Source organism: Schistocerca nitens, chromosome 5 (assembly GCF_023898315.1).
Source record: "Schistocerca nitens isolate TAMUIC-IGC-003100 chromosome 5, iqSchNite1.1, whole genome shotgun sequence".
NCBI classification, from domain to species: domain Eukaryota; kingdom Metazoa; phylum Arthropoda; class Insecta; order Orthoptera; family Acrididae; genus Schistocerca; species Schistocerca nitens.
Genome location: NC_064618.1, coordinates 520,260,150 through 520,278,338, shown reverse-complemented (window position 1 = coordinate 520,278,338; position 18,189 = coordinate 520,260,150). Strand labels below are relative to the sequence as shown.

Below are 18,189 nucleotides of genomic sequence, written 5' to 3'. Positions count from 1 at the left end.
ATAGCAAATCAAGTGTAATCTTGGGAATATTGGCTAATAAAATATTTATGTGCATTAATCACTGGTTCCTAGGCAATTCTTTGTCACTAAACTTTGAAAAAACACACTACATGCAATTCAGAACTTGTAAGGGGTGTCCCACGAGTATATATGATAACAAGCAGATAGAATAAGTGGACAGTATTAAATTCATGGGATTACAGCTAGATAATAAATTCAACTGGGAGGAGTACAGCACAGAACTGCTGAGGCGTCTAAACAGGTCTCTATTTACAATGTGAATTCTGTCACACGTAGGGGATATAAAAATGAAAAAGCTGGCATACTATGCTTACTTTCACTCCATAATGTCACATGGGATTATTTCTTGGGATAATTCAGCAAGACAAGCTAAAGTTTTCCGGGCACAAAAACATGCAGTAAGAGTTATATGTGGTGTGAACTCATGAACAGCCTGCAGAGGCCTGGTCAGGGAACTAGGGATACTGGCTATTGCTTCCCAATATAGTTATTCCTTGATGAAGTTTATAACTAAAAATATATCACTTTTTCAAACCAACAGATCAGTTCATGAAATCAATAGTAGAAATAAGAATAATCTTCACAAGCATTTAAAGTCACTTACTCTTGTACAAAAAGGTGCATTATTCAGGAACATACATTTTCAATAACTTGCCAGCAGCCATAAAAAGCTTAACAACCAATGAAATTCAGTTTAAGAGAAGCCTAAAGGATTTATTGGTGGCCGACTCCTTCTACTCCATTGATGAATTTCTCAGTAGTACCAACAGATTTGTGTGTGAGTGTTTCTTAACTTATAAATAAAAAATTTTTTTTTTATTTTAAATTCAGTGCATTAATGCGGTCTTAGTAAATGAGCATTGTAAAATAATCCTTTCATATAGTGTTCATTTAGAAGAAGAAGAAGAAGAAGAAAAAGAAGATGAACATTCCACTTGGGACCTGTGGAAGGTACATTAGCTTATTTGTTTTAGTTGTAAATATTTGTCATGTATTATTGTTTTTCTGACATGTTCTACATCCTGGAGGACCTCCTCACTACAATTGGAAAGAAAGTAAATCTAATCTAAGTATGTATGCGATTTGATCCTCCAGAAAAGGTGGCACTAACAACTTGGCTCGGTCAACTAGAGGTAGCAGATAAGTTTCACGGGCCCTTCTATAATAACAAGTGCATGGCCCTGAAAGAAGTTCTCTACATGTCTATCAACACCAAATACAGGAGGGAAGGGAGGAAAATCAGTGTGCAATATCCTGTCAACAATAAGTTCATTAGAGACAGAGCAAAAACTTGCATCAGAGAAGGATGGGAAGGAAACTGGCTGAGCCCTTCCAAAGGAACCATCCTGGTACTTGCCTTACACGATTTAGAGAAATCACAGAAAACCTAAATTTGGATGACCTGATGGAGATTTGAACTGTTGTCCTGCCGAATGTGAGTTCAGTGTGTTAACCATTGCACCACCTCACCTCAGCAACACAAAAGTTCTAACAGATGAAGATCTAGAGCAGGAACACACTTAAGGAGATCTTGGCACCATTCAAAGAGTTGGGAGAATATACCAGAAAACCCATCTACATGTTCACTGGACTGCTAAGGGACAGGGTCAAAGACATTAGGCCTATTGTAGACACATCTCAAGGAGGAACCGTAACAGGCTAATAAACAGTTTGTCACTTACTGGAAAAGCAAAAAGACTGAAACAGCTTGGTCAATAAAAATTACCAATGATTATATATATATATATACACAAAGATGATGTGACTGACCAAATGAAAGTCCTGGCAGGTCGACAGATACACAAACAAACACAAACATACACACAAAATTCAAGCTTTCGCAACAAACTGTTGCCTCATCAGGAAAGAGGGACGGAGAGGGAAAGACGAAAGGATGTGGGTTTTAAGGGAGAGGGTAAGGAGTCATTCCAATCCCGGGAGCGGAAAGACTTACCTTAGGGGGAAAAAAGGTAAGTCTTTCCGCTCCCGGAAACATTCCACGTAGGAAAAATATATCTAAAAACAAAGATCTACTATAACCATATATATATATATATATATATATATATATATATATATATATATATATATATATATATATATATATATATATATAATAGAGGGAAACATTCCACGTAGGAAAATTATATCTAAAAACAAAGATGATGTGACTTACCAAATGAAAGTGCTGGCAGGTCGACAGACACACAAACAAACACAAACATACACACAAAATTCTAGCTTTCGCAACCAACGGTTGCTTCGTCAGGAAAGAGGGAAGGAGAGGGAAAGATGAAAGGATGTGGGTTTTAAGGGAGAGGGTAAGGAGTCATTCCAATCCCGGGAGCGGAAAGACTTACCTTGGGGGGAAAAAAGGACAAGTATACACTCGCACACACACACACATATCCATCCACACATACACAGACACAAGCAGACATTTGTAAAGGCAAAGAGTTCGCGCAGAGATGTCAGTCGAGGCAGAAGTACAGAGGCAAAGATGTTGAAAGACAGGTGAGGTATGAGCGGCAGCAACTTGAAATTAGCGGAGGTTGAGGCCTGGCGGATAACGAGAGGAGAGGATATACTGAAGGGCAAGTTTCCCTCTCCGGAGTTCTGACAGGTTGGTGTTAGTGGGAAGTATCCAGATAACCCGGACGGTGTAATACTGTGCCAAGATGTGCTGGCCGTGCACCAAGGCATGTTTAGCCACAGGGTGATCCTCATTACCAACAAACAGTCTGCCTGTGTCCATTCATGCGAATGGACAGTTTGTTGCTGGTCATTCCCACACAGAAAGCTTCACAGTGTAGGCAGGTCAGTTGGGAAATCACGTGGGTGCTTTCACACGTGGCTCTGCCTTTGATCGTGTACACCTTCCGGGTTACAGGACTGCAGTAGGTGGTGGTGGGAGGGTGCATGGGACAGGTTTTACACTGGGGGCGGTTACAAGGGTAGGAGCCAGAGGGTAGGGAAAGTGGTTTGGGGATTTCATAGGGATGAACTAACAGGTTACGAAGGTTAGGTGGACGGCGGAAAGACACTCTTGGTGGAGTGGGGAGGATTTCATGAAGGATGGATCTCATTTCAGGGCAGGATTTGAGGAAGTCGTATCCCTGCTGGAGAGCCACATTCAGAGTCTGATCCAGTCCCGGAAAGTATCCTGTCACAAGTGGGGCACATTTGTGGTTCTTCTGTGGCAGGTTCTGGGTTTGAGGGGATGAGGAAGTGGCTCTGGTTATTTGCTTCTGTACCAGGTCGGGAGGGTAGTTGAGGGATGCGAAAGCTATTTTCAGGTTGTTGGTGTAATGGTTCAGGGATTTGGGACAGGAGCAGATTCATTTGTCACGAAGACCTGTGATCTGGACACTCAGTGAAGAAGAACTCCAGAATTTCCTCTCCAACCTCAACTCCTTTGGTTCCATCAGATTCACCTGGTCCTACTCCAAATCCCATGCCACTTTCCTTGACGTTGACCTCCATCTGGCCAATGGCCAGCTTCACACGTCCGTCCACATCAAACCCACCAACAAGCAACAGTACCTCCGTTTTGACAGCTGCCACCCATTCCACATCCCCTTCCCCACAGCCTAGGTCTTCGTGGCAAACGAATCTGCTCCAGTCCCGAATCCCTTAACCATTACACCAACAACCTGAAAACAGCTTTCGCATCCCGCAACTACCCTCCCGACCTGGTACAGAAGCAAATAACCAAAGCCACTTCCTCATCCCCTCAAACCCAGAACCTCCCACAGAAGAACCACAAAAGTGCCCCACTTGTGACAGGATACTTTCCGGGACTGGATCAGACTCTGAATGTGGCTCTCCAGCAGGGATACGACTTCCTCGAATCCTGCCCTGAAATGAGATCCATCCTTCATGAAATCCTCCCCACTCCACCAAGAGTGTCTTTCCACCGTCCACCTAACCTTTGTAACCTGTTAGTTCATTCCTATGAAATCCCCAAACCACTTTCCCTAGCCTCTGGCTCCTACCCTTGTAACCGCCCCCGCTGTAAAACCTGTCCCATGCACCCTCCCACCACCATCTACTCCAGTCCTGTAACCCGGAAGGTGTACACGATTAAAGGCAGAGCCACGTGTGAAAGCACCCACGTGATTTCCCAACTGACCTGCCTACACTGTGAAGCTTTCTATGTGGGAATGACCAGCAACAAACTGTCCATTCGCATGAATGGACACAGGCAGACAGTGTTTGTTGGTAATGAGGATCACCCTGTGGCTAAACATGCCTTGGTGCACGGCCAGCACATCTTGGCACAGTATTACACCGTCCGGGTTATCTGGATACTTCCCACTAACACCAACCTGTCAGAACTCCGGAGAGGGAAACTTGCCCTTCAGTATATCCTCTCCTCTCGTTATCCGCCAGGCCTCAACCTCCGCTAATTTCAAGTTGCCGCCGCTCATACCTCACCTGTCTCTCAACATCTTTGCCTCTGTACTTCCGCCTCGACTGACATCTCTGCGCGAACTCTTTGCCTTTACAAATGTCTGCTCATGTCTGTGTATGTGCGGATGGATATGTGTGTGTGTGTGCGCAAGTGTATACCTGTCCTTTTTTCCCCCAAGGTAAGTCTTTCCGCTCCCGGGATTGGAATGACTCCTTACCCTCTCCCTTAAAACCCACATCCTTTCGTCTTTCCCTCTCCTTCCCTCTTTCCTGATGAGGCAACAGTTTGTTGCGAAAGCTTGAATTTTGTGTGTATGTTTGTGTTTGTTTGTGTGTCTATCGACGTGCCGCCGCTCATACCTCACCTGTCTCTCAACATCTTTGCCTCTGTACTTCCGCCTCGACTGACATCTCTGCGCGAACTCTTTGCCTTTACAAATGTCTGCTCATGTCTGTGTATGTGCGGATGGATATGTGTGTGTGTGTGTGCGCGAGTGTATACCTGTCCTTTTTTCCCCCAAGGTAAGTCTTTCCGCTCCCGGGATTGGAATGACTCCTTACCCTCTCCCTTAAAACCCACATCCTTTCGTCTTTCCCTCTCCTTCCCTCTTTCCTGATGAGGCAACAGTTTGTTGCGAAAGCTTGAATTTTGTGTGTATGTTTGTGTTTGTTTGTGTGTCTATCGACGTGCCAGCGCTTTCGTTTGGTAAGTCACATCATCTTTGTTTTTAGATATATTTTTCCTACATGGAATGTTTCCCTCGGATATATTGAAGAGCAACTTCCCATCTCCGGAGTTCGGATAGGTTGGTGTTAGTGGGAAGTATCCAGATAACCCGGACGGTGTAACACTGCGCCAAGATGTGCTGGCCGTGCACCAAGGCATGTTTAGCCACAGGGTGATCCTCATTACCAACAAACACTGTCTGCCTGTGTCCTCTCTTCCCGTTATCCACCAGGCCTCAATCTCCGCTAATTTCAAGTTGCCGCCACTCATACCTCACCTGTCATTCAACAACATCTTTGCCTCTGCACTTCTGCCTCGACTGACATCTCTGCCCAAACTCTTTGTCTTTAAATATGTCTGCTTGTGTCTGTATATGTGTGGATGGATATGTGTGTGTGTGCGAGTGTATACCCGTCCTTTTTTCCCCCTAAGGTAAGTCTTTCTGCTCCCGGGATTGGAATGACTCCTTACCCTCTCCCTCAAAACCCACATCCTTTCGTCTTTCCCTCTCCTTCCCTCTTTCCTGATGAGGCAACAGTTTGTTGCGAAAGCTTGAAGTTTGTGTATATGTTTGTGTTTGTTTGTGTGTCTGTCGACCTGCCAGCACTTTCATTGGTAAGTCACATCATCTTTGTTTTTAGATATATTTTTCCTGCACACACACGCACACACACACACATATCCATCCACAAGCAGACATATTTAAAGACAAAGAGTCTTTGTCTTTAAAGATGTCTGCTTGTGTCTGTATATGTATATGTGTGTGTGTGTGTGTGTGTGTGTGTGTGTGTGAGTGTATACCTGTCCTTTTTTCCCCCTAAGGTAAGTCTTTCCGCTCCCGGGACTGGAATGACTCCTTACCCTCTCCCTTAAAACCCACATCCTTTCGTCTTTCTCTCTCCTTCCCCTCTTTCCTGATGAGGCAACAGTTTGTTGCGAAAGCTTAAATTTTGTGTGTGTGTGTGTGTGTGTGTGTGTGTGTGTGTGTGTGTGTGTTTGTTTGTTTGTGTGTCTATCGACCTGCCAGCACTTTCGTTCGGTAAGTCACATCATCTTTGTTTTTTAGGACATTCAGCAGCAGGCAAATTCAAAATCCTGTCTGACCATCCAGATTAAATTTTCCTTTAAAGAAATTCAATTTAAATGCATGCTGGAATGAGTCCTTCGCAAAGGATAAGGTTAATCACTTTCCCATCCTTGCACAATCCCCAACTATGCTCGGTCTCTAACAATCTTGTTACTGATGGGACATGAAACTTTTATATTCCCACCTTTCTTCTTACTCACGTGGACTTTCTGTAGAATTAGCTTCTTGCTATGTGCTTCAATACCACCTCATTTTGTAATTTATCTGCACATTTAATCTTGGAGGGCGGGTCTGCCGCTGCAGCAGGGATGCTCCACAAGGCCGGGCTAGGCACTGTGGAAGGAGGTGAAGTTTGCAGGCCCCACAGCCCCTGAAGTGGCGTGAGGATGTAGCTATAGTGGCATGCCACCAGCTCATCACTGGTGCACATCATACAGAGGTGGCAGCCTCAGCAGCTGTGGACCATCACCAGAATCCACTTCAGTAGTGGCCTAACCCCGAGCCCAGACCATGGAACCAGGAGGCCGTGCTGACGGGCTTCGGTGGGGCAGCATGAGCTGATGCAGTAGGGTGCATGGCTGGTGACCATGGAGCATCTCGGCCGGACTTCAGTCCCTGTAGGAACTCAAACAGTGCTTCAACGCATGATCTGCGGAGGAGTCCATGACTGCTTCAATTGGATTTTGAACATGGGGATGAGATTTTCTGCCTTTCTGTTTGATCAGGAGTGAGAAGAAGGAGCAATTACTTAGTGAATGCCTTGACAGGTACAGAAATTGTATAAGGTCTAAAGACCATTATCCGCCAAGAGTGTATAAGGCAATCCTCCAATAAGAAAAAGAAATTAGAGGGGGCCTGAATCACAGCCACAGATGATGTTGAAGGACATCTACATGCTGACAGGTCAATAACTTAGCATGCGAGACCACAAGCAAATATTCCTGATGTAGGAACTCATGCACATCCCACTGTAAGGCGGTCAGGACTACAACCCTGGGTGACAACCTGTCTGCAGCTAATGGAACACCATCAAATACCAAAAGGCAGTGACAGAGGGCAAAACTATTACGCAAAACATCACAAGCCCTGTCCAGACGCCTATCTGAACATTCACACTGAATGAGGTGAACAACTTTAAGCAAAACTGGATCGACAGTGACAGCAGCTGCAATCCGGGAGCTTGTAATCTGAAAGCCATACATTGTACATTGCACCTCAAAATCTAAAATAAAGGAGCACTAGCACTGGCATGTTGCACGGAGGGCCAAAAATCTATTTCATAGTTGTAGTGAGACAGAAACAGGGCCCCACCACTGGAGTGATGTGCTGCTTTATCAGACAATGAAACCACGGGCTTGTTGTCACTAATGAGGTGGAACTTACGACTCATTCAAGAACACATGAAACTTTTCTAAGGCATAGACGATAGCTAGTGCTTCCTTTTCAACTCAGGAGTAGAATTGCTGAGCGGAGTTGAGTGTTTTTGACACAAACCTAGGAACATGTGAAAATTCGAAAATTTACACATTTCATCAAATGAAAGCAATACAGGTTCCTGAAGCGGGGCAAACTGACACAACAATTGGTGGATCCGACATGAAATCCACGACAAAAGGCACCAAGCCTTACACATGTTTATATCAGTGATACCAAAAGCAAGATAGCATTGCTGAAGCTGCTTCTTGTAAGCGTCCAGTCTTCAGCTGTATTGTCGAAAAGTGGAAAGGGTGGTGGATATCCTGATGCCGTAGAAGCCTGCATAGTCAATGTGGCTGATAAGATTGCGATAGCAACCATTAAGAGCATGCTGCCGCTTAAGGAGGTATTGGAGCACTACCTCCATGGACAGATGAACCAAATGAACAACCAAATGGGCTGCGTGTATAGAAGTGAACACCATACCTGGCAGCAGTTGTACCATACAGCAGCAAGACACAAACAACAGCACAGCTACAATGGACAATGATTATTCTTCTTCCAAATACAAGCAAACAACAGTTGAGAATATAGACAAAAACACAGAAACAATCCAGGTACTGAAACAAGCACTGGCTGACATTAAGTATGAATACAATATGAGAGTAAGTGTCCACTGCACTGCACTTATAAAATAGGAGGGCTCTGATAGATGGCGTGGCAGATGCTGTGCTTTGTCAAAAGTTATATGGCCCATCACAGGTGCCCTCTGGCAGCCAGCCCACGCAGATGCCATTGGTGGAATATTTGAAAAGTAGCGCACCAGCGACCTGGTGTCATGGCGCGTATCCAAGTATTACATATAAGTTTATATCAGATACGTTTTCCTTTCTCATGGGTCCCCTTCATTTCTATACTTCATGGATTCCTCTTAACCTGGGCTCTAAGTAATTTGGCTCTTTGTCCTACCACTTTGCCCCAGACTTTACCTCTGTTCTTGTCCACAAGAAGAAATTTGTGGTTCCAAAACCTTAGAGCTCGGTTTTCTTTACTCATATTTTTCAGCTGCTTAACAAAGTTGCACATATGAAAGATTAACCACTGACCAACACACCTGTCTATATTATTTCAACTCATCAATCACTTTCTTTTTGTGGTATGTTTCACAGTGCAGTATCATTCTTGAGGTAAAAGATTTATAAGACAAAGTACAAATCCTATAGGTGCCTGCAATATTGAACTGCAGTAAGCAGGTAATTTTTCCTCATCTCTCCTTGCTTCAGCATCGGTTACACTGTGTTTTTCAAAGCTAACTTGTCACATCTGGTATGTCCTAGAATAACTATTCACACACCCAGAGTTCTAGTTTAGCACTTCTCAGATAACATTTTTTTGTCTACTCTTATTAGTTATACATGGTTGTTGTAAACTACTCATTTGTAACTACTATTTACCCACTCTATTTTTGATATTTACAACTTCTTAATCTACCTTTTTGAGGTCTATATATGCCACGACAGTTTCATTGGTTTTCTATGGGAGTTAGCATTTTTGAAGCAAAACTGCATTTCACTCTTCTACTTTTCCTTATATTCCTCTGAGTATTACTTAGTCCACAATTACTAGCGTAAGATTTTTGGACAACATGGTTGTGGAGAGAATCAGCAATTAGTATGATTAATCAACAATTCAAAAACAGTCTTAATCGCATTTATTATTCTTATTATTATACCGCCAACCGGTTTCAGCCCCTACGTCGGGTTGAAACCGGTTGGCGGTATAATAATAATAATAATAATAAATCCCGTGGAGGCCCGGGAAAAGAATAGGCCTCCGGTATGTTCTGCCAGTCGTAAAAGGCGACGAAAAGAACAAACCACTAATAGGGCTAATCCCCCTTTTAGTGTGATTAGTTGGTTCGGGACAGAACTAAAGAAGCCTCGGACAAGCGCCGTCATGGTCGGGGACGACGCTTGAACCCTATGCCTGCCCACAATGGTAACGACACTGCTAGCCAACTGGAAAATGATTCAAATCCAAATAGAGGTGTTTTGCAGGATATGCTTCCTGCAACCACCCTAGAAGGAAAACAAAGACAGAGGATGAGATGGTCAGATGAAGTTAATCGACACCTCATGTTTTGTTATTACCAAGCAACAAACCTAGGAACCAACACAACTGGATACAGATCACAAGTATACACAACATTTATTACCAGATACCCAGAATTAAAATTTTTAACAGAACAAGGACTAGCTGATCAGATCCGTGTAATAATAAAAAATAACAGGATACCCCAGTCAGAATTAGAAAACATCAAACAACAAGTACAACAAATACTGGAACAAAATAATGTGCAATCAGAAGAAGAAGAAAATACAGTAATGGACTCAAACATCCCAGAGCAAACAAACAAAGAACAACACCCATCAATTAAACAGTCAGAGGAAAACGAAATCTTAAGACAGCCACCAGAACAAGCACAAATAGAACACGAAGTGACACACATGTTAGATATAGAAGAAAAATTTCAGCTGACATATATAGAATACAAAGACACAAATACAGACATTAGACCATTCTTGCATAGACCGCCAAATAACCCACAAGTCGAAACAACAATAACAACTATCAACACAATCATACACAACAAAATAAATGAAAATACAACTATGGAAGAGTTACAACTACTGGTTTATATAGGAGCACTCACTACACTAAATATACACACTAGGCAGAGATCAGAACCAACCAACACACAGAAGAAACCCACAAAACCAGCATGGCAACACAGGCTACAGATCAGAATAGAAAGACTGAGAAAAGACATCGGACAGCTAACACAATTTATGAGAAATGAAATGTCAGAAAAAAAAAAAAAAACGAAAAAGGTTAGGTAAAATCCCACAACAAGAAGTGATAGAGCAATTAGATGAAAAGAAGCAGAAATTACAAGCATTGGCCAAACGACTTAGAAGATACAAAAAAAGTGAAAATAGAAGGAAACAAAACCAAACATTCAACACAAACCAAAAGAAATTTTACCAGACAATAGATAACACACACATTAAAATAGACAATCCACCAAACATAGAAGACTTGGAACACTTCTGGAGCAACATATGGTCAAACCCGGTACAACATAACAGGCATGCACGGTGGATACAAGCAGAAACAGATACGTACAAGATGATACCACAAATGCCTGAAGTGATAATTTTGCAACATGAAGTCACCCAAGCAATTAATTCTACTCACAATTGGAAACCCCTGAAAAAGATAAAATAGCAAATTTCTGGCTAAAGAAATTCACCTCAACACATTCACATCTAACTAAATTATTTAACAGTTACATTGCAGACCCATACACATTCCCTGATACACTTACACATGGAATAACTTATCTGAAACCTAAAGATCAAGCAGACACAGCAAACCCAGCTAAATATCGCCCCATAACATGCCTACCAACAATATACAAAATATTAACTTCAGTCATTACACAGAAATTAATGACACATACAACACAGAACAAAATTATAAATGAAGAACAAAAAGGCTGTTGCAAAGGAGCACGAGGATGTAAAGAGCAACTGATAATAGATGCAGAGGTGACATATCAAGCTAAAACTAAACAAAGGTCGCTACACTATGCATACATTGATTACCAAAAAGCTTTTGATAGTGTACCCCACTCATGGTTACTACAAATATTGGAAATATACAAAGTAGATCCTAAATTGATACAGTTCCTAAACATAGTAATGAAAAATTGGAAAACCACACTTAATATCCAAACAAATTCAAATAATATCACATCACAGCCAATACAGATTAAGTGTTGAATATATCAAGGAGACTCATTAAGTCCTTTCTGGTTCTGCCTTGCTCTGAACCCACTATCCAACATGCTAAATAATACAAATTATGGATACAATATTACTGGAACATACCCACACAAAATCACACATCTGCTATACATGGATGATCTAAAACTACTGGCAGCAACAAATCAACAACTCAATCAATTACTAAAGATAACAGAAGTATTCAGCAATGATATAAATATGGCTTTGGAATAGACAAATGTAAGAAAAATAGCACAGTCGAGGGAAAACACACTAAACAAGAAGATTACATATTGGATAACCACAGTGACTGCATAGAAGCGATGGAAAAAACAGATGCCTATAAATATCTAGGATACAGACAAAAAATAGGAATAGATAATACAAATATTAAAGAAGAACTAAAAGAAAAATATAGACAAAGACTAACAAAAATACTGAAAACAGAATTGACAGCAAGAAACAAGACAAAAGCTATAAATACTTATGCTATACCAATATTGACCTACTCATTTGAAGTAGTGAAATGGAGTAACACAGACCTAGAAGCACTCAATACACTTACACGATCACAATGCCACAAATATAGAATACATCACATACATTCAGCAACTGAAAGATTCACATTAAGCAGACAGGAAGGAGGAAGGGAATTTATCAACATAAAAAACCTACATTATGGACAGGTAGACAATTTAAGAAAATTCTTTCTAGAACGAGCAGAAACTAGCAAAATACACAAAGTAATCACTCATATAAATACATTGGCTACACCACTGCAATTTCATAACCACTTCTACAACCCTTTAGATCACATAACATCAACAGATACGAAGAAAGTAAATTGGAAAAAGAAAACACTACATGGCAAGCACCCGTATCATCTAACACAGCCACACATCGATCAAGACGCATCCAACACATGGCTAAGAAAAGGCAATATATACAGTGAGACGGAAGGATTCATGATTGCAATACAGGATCAAACAATAAACACCAGATATTACAGCAAGCATATTATTAAAGATCCCAATACCACAACAGATAAATGCAGATTTTGCAAACACAAACAACAAATAGAAACAGTAGATCACATCCCAAGTGGATGTACAATACTAGCAAATACAGAATACCCCAGAAGACATGACAATGTAGCAAAAATAATACATCAACAGCTTGCCTTACAACATAAACTTATAAAACAACATGTTCCCACATACAAGTATGCACCACAAAATGTACTGGAGAACGATGAATACAAATTATACTGGAACAGAACCATTATAACAGATAAAACAACACCACATAACAAACCTGACATCATACTCACCAATAAAAAGAAGAAATTAACACAACTAATCGAAATATCCATACCCAATACAACAAATATACAAAAGAAAACAGGAGAAAAAATTGAAAAATACATCCAACTGGCTGAGGAAGTCAAGGACATGTGGCATCAGGATAAAGTTGACATTATACCAATTATACTATCAACTACAGGAGTCATACCACACAATATCCACCAGTACATCAATGCAATACAGCTACATCCAAACTTATATATACAACTACAGAAATCTGTAATTATTGATACATGTTCAATTACCCGAAAGTTCCTAAATGCAATATAACACATACCATACAGTTAAAAGGAAGTGACGCTTGATCAAGGTCCGCGTCACTTTCCATTTTTAACCAGACTTAACGTCTGAGAAAGTAAAGAAAGAATGAATAATAATAATAATAATAATAATAATAATGAATGCGATTAAGACTTTTTGAATTGTTGACTAGCATGAGATGTCAGAAAGCTTGTTCACTATTGCTCACATTTCTTCACTCATGTCTTGTATAGTAGTGTGGCAATTAAGCTCTCTTAAAAAGATGATGGTACAAATCCTGTTTCATACAACTTTGAAATCAGGCCAAATAACTTTCTATGGTTCAAATGGCTCTGAGCACTATGGGACTTAACAGCTATGGTCATCAGTCCCCTAGAACTTAGAACTACTTAAACCTAACTAACCTAAGGACAGCACACAACACCCAGCCATCACGAGGCAGAGAAAATCCCTGACCGCGCCGGGAATCGAACCCGAGCGTGGGAAGCGAGAACGCTACCGCACGACCACGAGATGCGGGCAAATAACTTTCTAGTTTTTACACATCACGGTGATTTCACAGACTTAAGTTAACAGTTTTCATATGTTAATCAGGCACTAGAGTAGTTACTAGAGCAATCTGAAGTCATATGGTAAATGAGTCAGATAGCACATCTCACTCATAATGGAGACCCCACATAAATTTATTAAATGAAGCCAGCACTTTTCAATTTAGAAAGTATGGCTTCAGACTTCTTCTTGGGTGTATAACTAGTCTTGGTATTTTAAGCCATATTTAAGTGTTTAGCTAGAATATATGAAAGTGGCAGTGTATTCACATGTCGTGCTTCCATTTGTTTTGGTTTAAAAATTAGACTATTTTTGATGCTCTGACAGTTTGAGCAAGAACAGTAACATTTATGAAGCAAAATGAATGGAACCACATCAGATCAATAAGTTGCCATTTTCATAGTTATGTCACCTTATTCCAGTGGAACACTTGATAATGGCTTATAAAGCCAAAACTATCTGTGCAATGAAGAACAGGACTAAATAAATACAGCCTAAATGGAAAAATGGTGCCTTCATTTAGCAGATTCTGCTAGTGTTCAGTACTGTATAAATGAAACATAACAGGTGTGCCAGTTCTTATCTTCTTCAAGAAAGACAACTGGCATCTGATTTGATATGAAGTACCTCACAGTAAGTGTTAAGTATAAACTAAGTACACTAACTTAGCCAATTTATAGTACCAACAAAGCAAGAAAATAGGAGAACACATTGGATGCCATGTAAAAGGTTATTGAAAGATATTATAAGGAAGAAAGACTAACTACAAAAGAAGGGAAGCTGCAGGAGATGACAGCAGTAGATAGAATAAAACTAAGGATGTAGATTTAACACAGCAATGGTACAGAGATCATCCAAGCAAAAGCACTGACCCATTTTCAGCAGAGATGGGGCAGTGCTGAAGAAATAGTTTTGGCTTTCATTTGTAGTGATATGGGAAACACACAAAAAAAGTTATTCAACAGTGGCAAACTGGTATCTGAACCTATTAATTAATGTTAACTAAACAGGAGTAAACTGATGCATCACCAATAAGTTTGTTAGTGTAAACTTATGAATGTCTTTATCCAAGTCAAATTTATGAATGAAGAAGAATATTTGGCATGGGACACTGATTACCATTTACAATTAATTCAAAAGTTACTACGTTAAGAGACACTTAGAACTATTCTTCAAAAGCCAAAGATGCTAACCTGTATAATACCACCTCCCGCAGATGCTCGCAGTCCTGCAAGGCTGGATGCAGGTATGACAGTCAGTTGTTGGCCTTGTGCACCAGTCAAAGTGATAGGCTGCCCCTGACCAAGCAAAAGTGACTGAGCTGCTTGCTGCGGAAGTTGTTGCTGTTGCTGCTGCTGTTGTTGAGATTGCTGTAGCTGCTGCTGAGACACTGCTGACTGCTGCTGAGATTGCTGCTGCTGAGGAGACTGTTGCTGCTGCTGTTGGTGGTGCTGTTGTTGCTGCTGCTGCTGCTGGGAGAGTGGTTGTTGCTGGGCAGAATGCACAGCAGCACTACACTGCTCCCCTCCACTTACCAGAGTTGGTGATGGTACTGTCTGCAACAAGCAGCTTTACAGAAAACGCTTCTCACACAATACTGTTCTAATAAAATGCATTATAAGTTTACAGAATTACTTTTTATCTCATGGCTTGAGCAATTCACTGATCTGGACTGTGTGATTTGCAATGGAAACTTATTTATAAAAACGCAGGGCTTTAAGTTTAAACATTGTGAAAAAATGAAAAGAAGACATTTTGTTCTAAAACTGTAAAGTGATAAAAAAAAGAGAGAGAGACAAGTGACCCAAAAAAATAGCTGCCTTTGTAAAGACTACATGCTGGTTCAGAGTACACTGCTAAAAAATACTGTGTTTGTTAATCAAAACCTGATAATTAGCATCATAAAACTGTATGTATGTCCACACTACAGATGTCTTCATCAATATCAAGTTGTTAAAAAAGTCCTTTTCGACCATGTGGCATCTGATTTTAAAACGAAAATACTCTTTTTCAAAATGTATGGTTCACTGTTTGTGAGAAAACCTTTAATAAACTATGCAATCTGGCAACATAGCAAGACAGGGAATGTTAGTCAAGCTTACCTCATGTCTCAAGAGCACACTTGGTTACTTGCTGTCAAAGTTAAACAGTAAAATTGTAGTCCCTAGCACTGAAGATTGCTACTTCAAAACTTGCCAGTTCCTGTAGGTGAACTTTTTTAAAGTTTTATATTTTAAGCTTTTTAGCATTAAATATGAAATGATTTAGGTATTTAAATTTAGTTCAGTAACTATCTCTATTTATACATCAAATATAAGGATGTGGTACAATACACACACATCTATACTGTTACAACCACTATAGCTGAGCACAGAACATTATAATGAGCACACTGAAAAGACACTAGTTAGTGCCTTAAGTGACGCCCTGTTACCATAGCAATTGCCCAGAATACATGAGCCTCTGGGTCACAGATTTCCCAAAAGACTTTGTAGTATCAGTTTTAAGAATTTACTCTACACACTTGGCTATCTGCCAGATTCATTATCCCTCAGAGAATATCAACACACACTCAGCAAATGTGTTATGTTGACCATTAGGAGCTGTCTCGTAAGCAAGGGGTAGGATTCTGCTCACATGCGAGTTGGAGGAGTGCTCACTGCAATGAATAAAAATATTATGTCTATCAAAACTGAAATTTAGTCTGACTTCCACCACAAAATTTGTACGCTCATTCAAAGAAAGTCTATAGTAGCAGTGTGGAAGTACCCTCATCATGTTAGTCTTACTAACTAAGCCTAAATATAAATACCAAAGAATCTTAATTTTTGGTGGTATTAATCTGGATATCAGGGTACAGAGTCATATCATATTGGAATTCTTGGATAGCCTAAGAGCTTTTGATTGCTATTGTCTAAATGATAAGCCTACAAGATATAATGCATGCTTAGACAATAAAATAAGTAATATCCATGAAAATAATGTTGAAATTGGAGTAGTCAAGTTAGGCCTAGCTGACCATGATGGCCTATGGATTACAGTTCCAGTCAGCATTCCAGATGAACAACACAAAACTGTTAGACCTATGAATGAATGCAACATAAGAGAGTTTAGAACTAGATTAAGGTCAGTTAACTGGAATCACATCTTATACAAAGATATGTGTGTGAATAACACAAGCAAATTATTTATAGAGGAAATTGCAAGAATATTTGATGAGTGTTGTCCCAGATTAGTAAAAAGACAGAATAATAACCAAGCTCATAAACCACAGAGACTAAGTAATTGGTTTACACCATGCCTCAACAGCATCAGGATTATGCTTCTTATGTTTAAGGACAGATCTCATAACAGCAACGAGTACAAAGAGATGTACATTAGAATAAGAAAAATTTATAGATCTGAAATAAGTTTGGCAAAACGTAGGGCGAATGATAACTATATTCTTAAATCCAGAAACAGCTGTATAGCTGCCTGGGAAGTAATTAAAAGTGAAATAAATAGACCAACAACTCAACTAGCTATACCCATAGCCCCAGATATCTGAAACTCACACTTTGTTAACTTCAGTTTACAACAATATTTGTCTCCCCTCAACGCCATGCTTGATGCTAAAACTCTTAGGTTCAAATATGTATGTAGTCCATAAATTCTGCTGGGCAACAGTAACTGAAAATGATGTCAGCAAAGCAATAGGCAAACTAAGTAGTTTCAGAGCAGAGGACTTCTATGGTCTGTCAAACTTTGTCATGAAGAAGATATCAAGTGATCTTCTGCCCCCTCTAACCACTCTCATTAACCGTATATTACAGCAAGGGATTTTCCCAGACTGTTTGAAAATAGCAGTAACTATTCCCATATTTACGAAAGGAGATAAATCAAATCCAAGTAACTATCGCCCTATCTCATTAATCCCAATAATATCTAAAATAATCGAAGACTGTGTTCACCAACAAATGAACCACTATTTTGAGAGGAATAATTTGTTAAGTAACTCAAAGTATGGATTTAGGTCTAAACTATCCACAGTTAAAGCAGTTGAAAATATTGTTAGTGATATATATGATGGCTTTGAAAATAAATTAATCTCCTGTGCTACTCTCCTAGACCTGAGTAAAGCATTTGACACTGTATCTCATACTACTTTGATCATGAAATTAAGACACTACGGCATGGAAGAGGACACCCTGAAATTATTAGAATCCTACTTAAGCAACAGAGTACAATTTGTTAGTGTAAATGGGCAGCTGTCAAACCCACAAACAATAAAAAGGGCCACAGGGCTCCATACTTGGGCCCTTCCTGTTTGTAGTGTATGTTAACGATATGCCACAATATTTACCCTGGAAACAGTCCTCTATGCAGACGATACAACTTTTATCAATTCAGGACAGACTCTTGAATCTGTACGAGAAAAAAATAATGTAATATTTGAAAAATCTGTTCATTGGTTTAGTGCAAACTCCCTATTCATAAATGAAACAAAAACTGAGGAAATATTCT

At 40.1% G+C, this 18,189-nt stretch overlaps 1 protein-coding gene across 2 annotated transcripts in view; it reads right to left on the bottom strand.

Moving 5' to 3' along the window:
- Window positions 1-18,189, bottom strand: part of LOC126260182 (transcription factor Sp4-like) — a 96,278-nt gene that overhangs the window by 46,596 nt on the left and 31,493 nt on the right. For both annotated transcript variants that reach the window (XM_049957451.1, XM_049957452.1), the window contains exon 7: window positions 14,880-15,242. In XM_049957451.1, coding sequence (XP_049813408.1) covers window positions 14,880-15,242 — 363 coding nt within the window. The remainder of the gene's footprint in view (window positions 1-14,879; window positions 15,243-18,189) is intronic.